The sequence below is a fragment of the Octodon degus genome, unplaced genomic scaffold, assembly GCF_000260255.1.
Source record: "Octodon degus isolate 3935 unplaced genomic scaffold, OctDeg1.0 scaffold00007, whole genome shotgun sequence".
NCBI classification, from domain to species: Eukaryota; Metazoa; Chordata; class Mammalia; order Rodentia; family Octodontidae; genus Octodon; species Octodon degus.
In genome coordinates this window covers 29206134-29218051 of record NW_004524583.1, presented here as the reverse complement: position 1 = coordinate 29218051, position 11918 = coordinate 29206134, and the positions used below count along the sequence as shown (strand labels likewise).

Sequence of the window (11918 nt, the reverse complement as noted above, 5' to 3'; positions counted from 1 at the left end):
GGTACAGGATTTCAGGATAAATCCTGAGGGGAATTGACTGAGCTTATCAGATACAAAGTTACATCTCTTGTTATATGGGTCTTGCTTTATCTCGGTCTTAACCATCCAGCAGAAATATATAAAAAGGAGGTATAAGGGGTGAAGCCATGTTGGTATGCTGGGCTGTAAAGGGCTCAGGTCAACAGCTTCTGACATTGCCAGTCCTGAGGATGACCCACTACTACTATGGACTTCTGAACTATATTGGAATATTTTGCTGAATTCACAAACTTACAATATTTAAATGACAATGGAATACCCTTCTCTGACAAAACTAAACAAAAATGGGGGATACAAATGAATGACCATTTTGTATCTGTATATTCAAAATAGTTAGGATAGATATACAACTACATTCTCTTAATTCAATGAATAAGATTTGTTCTAATAGTGTTTGTGAATGGGATGTCATGTCTGCATCTTGTACAATGAATAACTACTGAGACAATGTGCAATGTATTTATTATTGAAACTGTCCTACTGATCAGCTTTGAAACTGTCTCAGTGCTATTTCTCAATAAAATTATTTTAAAAAATTAGGTCTCCATGTAATTGGCTTTAATTAGAAGCCATAAACTCTACATGAGCGTATATGGACATAGTACAAGTTTTCTGCACCCAAATGCAATTTTATAAATGAAAAAATCTGGGCTGGGGATGTAGTACAGTGCAGGCACTTTTGACACATGTCTGACTTTGAAAGGACCTGCTGAGTAGCTTCAGATGTCCTTTCTGCTTCCCAACCAGAGCACCTGAGATGCTACCAAGGGATTAGATGTATCAGTCTATCTTTAAAAATTAGGCATAGTTCTTTATAAGTGACTCTTTCAAGGACAAATAATTAAGGAAGAAACCTGGTTTCACAAGCAGACACAGAGACCACTCTAGAGGCCAAGAGGCCCTCTGAATTGGGGCACCCTGGAGTTCAGAGGAACCAAGGAGAGTTGGGGTGTCTGCCGAGCCAAGATCCCAAGAGTCAAGCAATCTCTCCCAAATGCAATGGTTTATTGAGCATTTGTCACATTCACAGCAAGGCAGAGAGGAGCTCGCCTCCTGCATAAATTGGAAGCTGGATGGGGTACCAGTGGTGCAGGGTCTTTCTCTCATTGGGCCATTGTGCCATGTGAGCACTGGGGCCCAGTGGGCAGCCCTGATCTCATAGCTGTCCAGAGACTGGTACAGCTAGGGAGCCAAACAGGGCATTCTGATGGGCAGAGTGTTGGTCACAGATAGTTGCAGGACTCGAGAGGCAGCTCTGGGAAGGAGAGTGCTACAGCAGAGTCCCGAAGTGCTGAGCCTGAAAATTGAACCCAACCACAGACAAGACAGCAGAAGTGACCAATCGATATGAAGGCACAATGTCAGAGCTAGAAGAGTGGGTGGATGAAGGTGATCATATACTTAGAAGACCTTAGAAACAAAGAGAGGGCATACAAAATAGATCAACAGCTGCTAGATGATGCAAAAAAAGAGTAGTCTAAGATTCATTGGAATCACAGAAAAATCAGAAAATTCCACAATGGTATAAAAAGTCTGTTGACAAAAACAATAGCAGAAAACTTTCCAAATATGTGGAAAGAAAGAACTTAACATATAAGTGCAGGTACATAGAACCCTTGATATCCATGATCAGAAAATAAATTCTCCATGATACATCTTAGTCAAAATCTCAAAAGTCCTTGTCTTCACAACACTAAGACAAAAAACTTTAAAAGCTCTTATAGAAAAGCAAGAGCTGTCTTATGAGGTAGATCCTTCTACACTGTATGTGAGTACTATGAAAAGTAGCATGGAGGTACCTCAGAATACTAAAAATGGAAATTTCATTTGTCCCAGCTATTCCTTTCTAGATATTTCTCAAGAGAGTTAAAGACATTGTATAATGATCATACATACACTCTTACGGTTCTAGCGGCACAATACATGATAGCTCAATCTTGGAAGCAGCCTACATGTACACCAACAGCTGCCTGGAGAAAGAAAACGTGGTATTTACAAAACATAAAGTATTGATCTGCCACAAAGATGGATAAACTTGAGTCACTTGTAGGAAAATGGATTGCCTCAAGACAACGTTAATGGAAATAAATCAGACACACAAGTTTAAATACTGCATGGTTTCTCTTCTAGGAGGAACCCAAAGTGTAAATAAATGAAACAGCAAAATAAAGGTAACAGGAAACAGGGAGATGGATCTCTTGCAAAAGAGAAGGGGGCTAAGGGAGGGACAAGGGAGAGTGGGAAGAAGATGATAAATAGGCCGTGTAGTGTCCGTGTGCCAACTTCCCGCAATGAATGTAGTCACTATGTACTGCAAACATGTACTAATAAAAAGAAAAAGAAAAAAAATACCATTCCCAACAGCATCAAGAAAAATGAAGCACTTAGGAATTACCCTAACCAAGGAAGTAGGAACCTCTTACAATGCAAAGTATATTATTCTGGAAAAAAAGCTTGAAGAAGACGCCAGAAAATGGAAAGATGAGCTCTGTTCCTGAGAAGGCAGAACCAATATTGTCAAGATGGCCAATGGTCCTCAAAAGCGATAGAAACATTTACTGCAACACCACTAAAAATACCAAACGGTGCTTCACAGTGGTAGAGAAAGCAATCCCAAAATTATTCTTATTTTATTGGTACAGTCTCACTATGCAGCTCAGACTTGTAGTGATCCTGTTTTAGCCTCCCCAGTGCTGGGATTATAGGTGTGTGCCACCACACCTGGTCTGGGTGGCCAGATTGGCATGCTGGGGCAGGGCCAGCGTGGCATGCAGTACCAGGGATGGAACCCGGGTCCCTGTACTTGCCAGGCAGGTGTTTAGACTGCTGAGCTATCTCTCTGGCCTTATCACAAAAATTCTTATGGAAGCAAAAGAGAAATAGGATGGTGCTGACACAGAAACAGATGTGTGGCTAAGCGGAACAGAACAGAGGATGCAGAACAACCTCAGGGATGTTCCGCCACCAAATCTTTAACAAAGGTGCCTAAAACATATGCTATGGGAAGGATAGCCTATTTAACAGATGGCATTGGGAAAACGGGGTGTTCATATGCAGAAGATTGAATCCCAAGCCACGTCTCTCATCATGTACTTAACTAAAATAAAAATGAATCATTGTCCTAATTATTAAAGCACACACAACCCACTGGAAGATAAAATAGGTAAAACTCTTGAAGACATAGGTAGAGGCAAAGACTTTCTGAGCAGAACTCAACTGCACAAGAAATAGTATCAAGAAAAAAAAAAAAGAAATAGTATCAAGAATCAACAAAGAGGATTATGTCCAATTAGAAACCTTCTAACAGAGTTGAGGAGATAGCTCTGCAGTCTAAGTGCCTGCCTGGCAAGCACAAGGACCTGGGTTCGATCCTGGGTTCCATGTGCCATGCTGGCCCTGGAACCTCGGGTGTGCTGTACAGGCCACCAAAACCAGGCCATGGAGGCGCACGCCTGTAATCCCAGCTCTGGGGAGGCTAAGATAGGAGCTCACTCTGAGTCTGAGCTGATTAGTGAGAACCTGTACCAAATAAATAAATGAATAATTAAAAAGAAACCCTTCTTACAGCAAGGGAACAACCAACCGAATGAAGAGACAACATACAGAATGGAAAAAAAAGTTTTGCTTGCAAAACTTTAAAAATGCTTGGACACTTGTGCCTACACCTACCTTTCTCCCTCTCTCCTCTCTCCTCTCTCCTTTCTGCTCTTTCCATCACATCTTCAAAACACCTTTTCACCTTTTGTGCCCCAACACATCATCTCCTGTGTGAAGCTGCTGCTAAATCTCATCCAGTAGGTGAACTACTTGAATTCCAGGAGCAGTGATGGCCACCTTTCAGTGACACCCAGCAGCCAGCTGTGGCACCAGTCTCACAGGGGCCCAGCCACCATTCGAGAGTCTAGCAGCTATGAAAGAAATATGTATAGAAAAAAAGCTTTAAAAATATTTACAATCATGCATTCAGTAAATGAACAACTAGGTGTGTGCTATTTTTCTAATTCTGTAGCAGACAAGCTGATTTTGAAAGCCACGTCACTACCTAGGAGAGCTTGTTCATGTCCAAAGATTTCAATTATTCACATCTAACACTCACAAAACTCCAGTTGTTAATCTCTTAGTGCTTAGCAAATATTCCAGCAAGGGAGAGAGGCAGGGATAGTAATCGGGAGCCTAGTGGGATCATGTAGGTAAGAGGGGAAGAGAATGGAAATTAGGGCTCACATCCAGAGATTCCTGAGCTACAACCTGTGTCCCTGCCAGATGAGTGGAAACCCTCTCTATTGCCCCGAAAGTATACAATATTTGCTGATGTTTGTGTCTTCCGTGGTGATGCTGCTGTAAACGCTCCCAGGGCTGTGGAAGGTCTGACATACTTAAAGCTTTTCTCCTTTTTCCTTTCCTTCATTTCTCAAAGTCTCATGCGCAGATCTGTGGGAAATCAGAAGAACTGGTCGATGGGAAACAAAATTCTAATTTATTCGTGTATTTTTAATTTTATTTTTAAAGGCTCATCTAAAAGCTGACATTTATTAAGCATCTTCTATAGTTAATTTGTGTGTGTGTATTACACACGGCATTCAACTGGAATCTTCCAGGCAGACTAGTTCGCCCACGTCACCTCCTGCCATCTCAGTGCTTCAAGGATCCTCCTGTAGGTCTGAGCCACTGTTTGGGCCCCACTGGGCCTAGCAGTGTGCCTCAGCTCACTAGGTCTAGCTGCAGGCCTCACCCCCTCTTCCTGGGTCCACTCTGCCAAGCTCAACCAGCAGGGCCTGGCTGCAGGACTCTTCCTCCAAAATTCTACTTTATGATTTCTCTATCCAAGCCTTGGGTCTAATCATTAGTTTGGGGTTCTCCAGGTATAATATATAAAAGTAATACTGCTGCTGGGTGTAGTGGCACACACCTGTCATCCCAGCACTTGGGAGGCTGAGGCAGGATTATCATGGGGAGTTCAAGACCAGCCTGGGATACAAAGTGAGCTCAAGGCCGGTCTGGACTACACAGTGAGACACTGTCTGAAAACAAAAACCAAAACCAAACCAGAACTCAGGCATTTCTGAGCTGACAGTGCTCAAGGCCTAACTGCTCAGGCCGTTGAAATCAGAGCCACTTTCTAGCGCTTCCCAGAGACAGTGCCTAAGCACCTTGCCAGGACCTTGTTGTTAGGGGACTGCCAGGATGCAATTTTTCTCCTATTTGCTCCAGTACCTTTTTATTCCCAACACTTCCTTTTCCTTCTGTGGTCTCAAAGAACCCAAAGCAGAAACCTTCTGTTCAGAGCTCCTCGGCCATGAGATTGCTTCTCCTGTCTGTGCTTCCATTTGACCCTTGTCTGGTACTTTTCTAGAAAGACAATGAGACACAAGGAAGCCAGTGTCCTTCTCTTTTGCCTCTCACCTTCACTGTTTCAGCAAGTCAATGAAGCAGTTTGAGGGCTGGGGATGTAGCTCATTGGTAGAGCCTTTTCCTACCAAGGTTCATTCCTTAGCAGTGGAGAAAAAGGGGTATTGCTTATTGCTTTCAGTTTTTTCACTTATGTATTTGGTATAGGGTCTCACTTACACAACTCAGACTTGTAGTAATCCTCCTGCTCTCAACCTTCTCAGCACTGGGGTTACAGGTGTGTGCCACCACACCTGGACTGGGTCACCAGCTCAGTGTGCCTGAGGGTGGGGCCAGTGTGGCATGTGATACCAGGGATCGAACCTGGGTCCCTGAGCTTGCCCAAGTAGGCACTTAGTCTGCTGAGCTATTTGTCCAGCCCTAGTGCTTGATATCTTGAAATGAGAGCTTTTCTGTTTAGACCATATATTCTACCTTTTCTTTCTTTATTTATTTTTTATTAATCTTAATTTTATTGAGAAACAAATATGAATGAGACAGTTTCAAAGCTGATTAATAGGACAGTTTCAATAATCAATACATTGCACATCGTTATCTTCTTAGTGGTTATCCATAGTACAAGAAGCAGACAGGATATCCTGTCCAAACAGTTAGTACACCTCTTTCTTCTCATTGAATTAAGCAAAAGTAGCTGTATATCTATCAGAAGTATTTTGTATATATAAATACAAACTGATCTTTCTTTTGAATCCCCTTTTTTTTGTTTAGTCCTGTCAGGGGTGGATATTCTCTTGACATCTAAATACTATAGGTGTTTGAATTCAGCTAAACAATCCAACACTGTCTAGCAGTCTATAATATTAGTGGGTTATCCTCAGAAGTTATTGACGAGCCTTTTACAGCTCATCGTATTAATATGGATTTACTTTATATACCTCATTTTTATACTTTTCTACTGGATGGTTAAGACCAAGATAAAGCAAGACCTATATAACAAGAAATGTAACTTTTGTATCTGACAAGGTCAGTCAAGTCCCCTCAGGATTTATCCCGTCGCCCTGTACCACACTTTGCAGATCCTTGTCAGCGTCAGCCATGTGGTGAGTCACGGCCATTGCTTGACCAATTTGCTCTCTGTGCTGCTTTTTCTTTTCACTCAGGGAAGATTCCCGTGTTTCAAGAAAAAGAGAGTGGGGGATCCAGACGCATATAGGGTTTCATTTGGTAATATATTTAAAGCTCTAAAACAAAACAAATACCTTTTTTTTCTTGGCATACAAATTGATATGTTTGTTTTGGCCAGCTGGAGTGTGATTTTGAGACAGCAACATGTAGACTAAATTTGGGACACTAGGTAGTGACCCATGAGATAGCTTCATGCTGCACAGATGAGGTTCTTTGTTCCGTGGTGATTTAATTATTTTCTTGGAATACAGTACACTTTTTTCATTCAGAAAACCTAATGAAATTTGCACCTGCTCTCGCCTCTAGAATCACAAGCGATAATTCTTCATCTCGATTGCTAGAGAATGACCCAGAGTGCAAAACACTGATGGATGACAAGCTGGGGGACAATGCTCCTTGGCTGGCTGGCACTTACCACGTTTGCTCAGGTGAAACAGCCAACTGAAGTGCCTGTGTGGGCCTCAAGGAGAAAGGGAGCAAATTTCTTTTATTCCTCCAAGCAATAATAAAAATTATTACTGATGGGTTCCAGCCCAATTACAAACTGCTAAATGATCACGGCCCTGATCCAACATGGCTGAGTCCCCAAAACAACAGCTCATCTCCCCAAGGACCACTTCCTCCTTCCTCCCCACCCCACCCCTGGATACAACTTCCTTTGACCTTTCCCGCCCACACAAGGGAGCCTCCACTCAGCTCCTTATACCTCACTGAACCTGCCCCTAAAATCCCGCCCCCAGCAGAAGTCCATAAATTCTCAGCCTCCCTGTCTCAAGTCAGAGGATCTGCCCATCTCCCTGCCCTCAATCCTGTCTGTGTCTTCAGAGGTAATAAAGCCTTTCCGTCCCTCTTATTTCTGCATCTCTGCTACACCACCACTGCTGACAAAACCTGACATTTTTTGTGCCGTGACTTGAATTGGTGAGTCGTGTGGCTCCCGAGGCTTTCTGTTGCCCCAGTTTTGAATTCCCTCATTGAGCTGCCGTCTGCTTCTGCCTCTGCCTCTGCCATTGCTAGCTGACATCCAACACTGGCCAATCTCAGTCCTCACTCATGAGCCCAAAAACTCGGGATCTTGCTTGTTTTTCTTCCTCTCATCTCACCTCACAAATCGTGCACTCAGTTTTCCTTGCCCGTGTGTACCCTGGGCCCCTGCTTTTTCTACTGATGGCTATTAAAATAGGTGCTGGCCTCCTCTCTCTCACACTCACTCCATGCTAAAAAGTGATGACTTTTTGGCAGGCAGGGAAGTCAGGCTTTTGCCCTAATCTTTGACTCATTTTAATTCAGACACCATGGGAAATCTTCCTCCCATCCTCCGAAGCACACACCACTGGACTGTCCCCTACAGAACCTTAGCACCCTGAGATTTCAAGGATATCTCAAACCCAAACGAGTAATTAAAAAAAAAAAATTCTGTTATTGCAATGGCAAATGGCCAGAAACCCCTTAAAAGCCTTTGTTGACTCTGAAAACACGTCCCTCCCATCTTCCTCCCTCTGTTGTCCCCCTGCCTTATCTGCAGGTACTGTCCTCTCCACACCCTCCGCCGGAAACTCTGTCTTGTCAGTCTCCTTGACTGCCTCTTTACTTATTCCACCCTCTGTAGGAACATCTCTGCCCTCCACTTCTGCCTCCTGTACCCCTGTAGATTCTGCCACCTCTCTTTCCTCTTCTGTATCGGAACCACAGGCACCTGTGGCCCCTTCTCCCACTTTTTTTTCCTTCCTGTGTTCCATACTTCCTCCCACCCAACTCCCCCAGCTTCACCACTGGTTTGCAACTATTTACTATGTGGCCAGCTGCCACTGTCTTGTGCACCATGTGGCCACTACCATTTTACATGCCACGTGGCCATCCACCACCACCATGGGGTTGCTCCTCCTGTGATGTCAGAGTGTGACTGCTGGTGCCCTGTCATGTGACCAGCCACTGCCATCTTGAACGCCATGTGGCCATCCACCCCTACTGTGTGGTCCTTCTTCCTGTGACATCAGAGCACCCATGATGGGTCACCACCATCTTCTGGGGCCATGTGGCCATCTACCATCTTACAGTCACTCCTCTTGTGATGACAGAGTGCCACCTGTTAGTGTCTCATCACATGATGGGCCACCACCATCTTGCGGCCTCTCCTGCAATAACTATAAATAAGAGGTTTTTATGTTTTCATATTCTTATAAGAGATCTCTATTAATTGACGTACGAAAGTTCTGACTAGTCTTTTTATAATTATAAACTTAAAAATGTTATTATAATCAAATTTGGCCAAAAATATATTTGAGTGCACTCTGATTTTGTAAAGATGTTCACTGTGTGTTCTGTGTATTTGTGTTCGTATGTCAACAGTTATTCTTCTTTTTATTTGAGCTTTAAAATACAGACTTAAAAGCATGCTTTTTCCTGAGTTGCCAGTTGGCCTAACTGATACCAAAATTGGTTTATAATTAAACAAAAATTGTTAAAATGGGGAAAGATTATTGGACAGCACTCTTAATTGGTAGAGAGAGGTGTGGCCAACTTTTTCTCATTAATTAGGGGCCCTCAATAATCTTGATAGCCTCTTAGAAAATACCCCCAAAAGTTGGTCATAGGTTAAAAGATAGTTTTTTAAAAAAATTAAAATAAAGGGGCCAGGGAGATGGCTCAGTAGAATAAGCACTTGCCTGGCAAGCACAAGGGGTCTGAGTTCAATCCCCAGTTCTGCAAAAAATTAAAATAAGGTTTTCTCATAAAAGATATTAAATATATTCATGCCTTCCAACTGTACAATATTCTATAATGTAAATTTTCTTTCACATTAAACATGTCTTTCTCTTATGCTCTATATATTTGTAATAAGAGGTTCATGTCAAGCCAGCATGAGGTCATCATTCAAATGATAATTTTCTAACAAAAAACTTATATGATATGTATGTTGTGTACATTTAGAGACGCTTAGCTAAAATGGAGATTTCATCATGACTGTTATGCTAAGCTACTATGTATGACTATTGATGTCAAATTTCTCTAATATTATATGACTGTTGTCTGTTAATATTCTACAGTGATTTAACTATGAGAACATCCATAGTTTGTAAGAAACAACAGTTCTCTGGTTACACTTTATATTTCAAAGTGCTTAATACTCATGAAATTTTAATAATTAGGTGTATTGCTCCCAGCTAAGTATACTAATGTAGACCCAGATTCTCCTGAAGGAACAATTGTTATTCCTACTTTATATCCCTATCCATTCCTGACATTCATGTCAAGCTTAAAAAGATAGATCTTGGTCCTCAAACCTGCACCAGAGAGACTTATTTTATCTGGCTTTCCATATCTTCAAAAATAGAGACAAAAATTAACTATACACGAGTGCCAGCTTTTGGCCACAGCACTTGGGACTTCCATCAACACAGGACTTTATCAAGATAATGCTGAAGGGATGACCAGATAGCTCAGTGGACTAAAGTGCCTGCTTAGGCAAACACTAGGGGACCAGCATTCGATCCCTGGTTTTCCCCCACAGCAGATTGCGCTGAGATGGTAATTGAGACTGCACAGGGTGGTGCAAGCCTGTAATCCCAGTGCTTGGGAAACTAAAAACAGGAGGATCACTATGAGTCTGATCTGTGCAGTGAGATGCTGTAGACCCTGTACTAAATACATAAAAAATAAAAAAAATTTAAAAAAAGATGAAGCTGAGTTTAAACAAAATGGTGCCAACTGAGTCTCTCCTGGGTGGTTTCAAGTGTGGCAAAGATGAGTCCAGTGAGATAGCTCAGTGGACTAAGTGCCTGCTTTGGCAAGCACAGGGACCAAGGTTTGATCCCTGGTCCTGCGTACCACACTGGTTCCATCCCCAGGATGCACTGAGCTGGTGAATGAGTTTGGGTATGGTGGTGCATGCCTGTAATCCCAGCTCTGGGTAGGCTGAATACAGGAGGATCACTGTGAGTCCGAGCTGCGTAGTGAGACCTTGTACCAAATACATAAATGAAAAAAAATTAAGTGTGGCAAAGATAGACACTGGGCACAAGCCTGGCCCAGCCTGCAGCCACCACCAGGTTGGTCCCATCTACAAGCTCAAGGGTCACTGGAAATGAGACTGCCCTGTCTTCCAGAGAGTAGGTATCATTCAGTTCCCTACCCTCACAGGAAAACTCTGCAGCCAGATCCATTGATAGTTGATCTGCTTGGTCTTGGAGGAATACTGAAGAGAGATGACAAATTTAGGGTCCATGGCCCCAATTGAAGTATCTTTGCCGCAGCCCAAGTCTCACTGGACATCTCAGGTAGGACAGTTTTCTTGTTGGCACAGGGGCCACAAATGTTCTTAGAGTTTTCATGTCACTGTATTAGATCTACAACCTCCATAGTAGGTGTTGATGGCCAACCTACAAGACTCCTTCAGACAGGGCCCATTCTCTGCCAACTCTAGACACTGTTTTTCACTCATAATTTCCTTGTGATCCCAACCTGCACCACACCTCTCATGAGGAGAGATCTCTTCCAAAAGCTCCACTTCTCTTTCATCTCTCTCCCTACTGTGCTTGTCCTTGATACCCAACCTCAATGCACAGCCAGCTCCTCCCTCTTTCTTCCCTCTTTTCTTATTGACCTCATGCTTGGGACACTTCCAGTCCTACTCTTGCCACCCACACTACCCCTGCACTAGTTTGCCTCAGGGATCCTTCAGCCTTCCCATGAATTCCCCAACATCCAATAGCCCCTAACTACCAATGGGCAATACAGGCAAATGGGCTTTTAAAGGATCACCTCACTAGCCAGTACCTCCTGATCAAGTCAAGATTTGTAAGCAGATAAGGTCTATGATAAATGAGGCCAATATATCCCTCTAGGTCCCATTTGCCAGCACCATCACACTGTATGCTCAAGGTGCAGCATACCTGCTCCTCTTTGAACAAAAGCCCTCCCAGTTCTGGCACTGTACCCAGGATAATCCCAGACAAAGCAACGCTCATTCCTTTTATTCTATCTGGAAAAGCACACTTTTAATACTTAGGTTGAACTTCAGTTGAGTTCTGTATGAAAGGTACAACAGCAAAATGGAAAAGAATAAGGGCTTCTGGAAAATATGCTGCTGATCACATTTGTAACTGTGAGTGACTTAAGGTCCCTGGGCCTTTTTTCCTTCAATGTAACCCAACAGTTTAACACTAACTTCCTCATCAGGTTGTGGGAGTGTTAAAACAACCATCTTTCTACAGAGTTTAGGACTAGGCCCGCAACATAAATATATAATATGCACATCTTAACTCCTGTTTCTATTCTTGTTGACATTTCTCAATCCAGTTGTATTTTAACTTTGTTCTATTTTAGCTTAACTGGCTTTTATGTCT

The 11918-nt window shown here is 42.8% G+C and overlaps 1 protein-coding gene across 1 annotated transcript in view; it reads right to left on the bottom strand.

Moving 5' to 3' along the window:
* Ttc9 (tetratricopeptide repeat domain 9) overlaps positions 1-10798 on the bottom strand; it is a 64249-nt gene extending 53451 nt beyond the window's left edge. The window contains exon 1 of the mRNA XM_012517186.2: positions 10706-10798. Within this exon, the coding sequence (XP_012372640.1) occupies positions 10706-10798 (93 nt within the window). The remainder of the gene's footprint in view (positions 1-10705) is intronic.
* Between the last annotated feature and the right edge of the window lie 1120 nt (positions 10799-11918).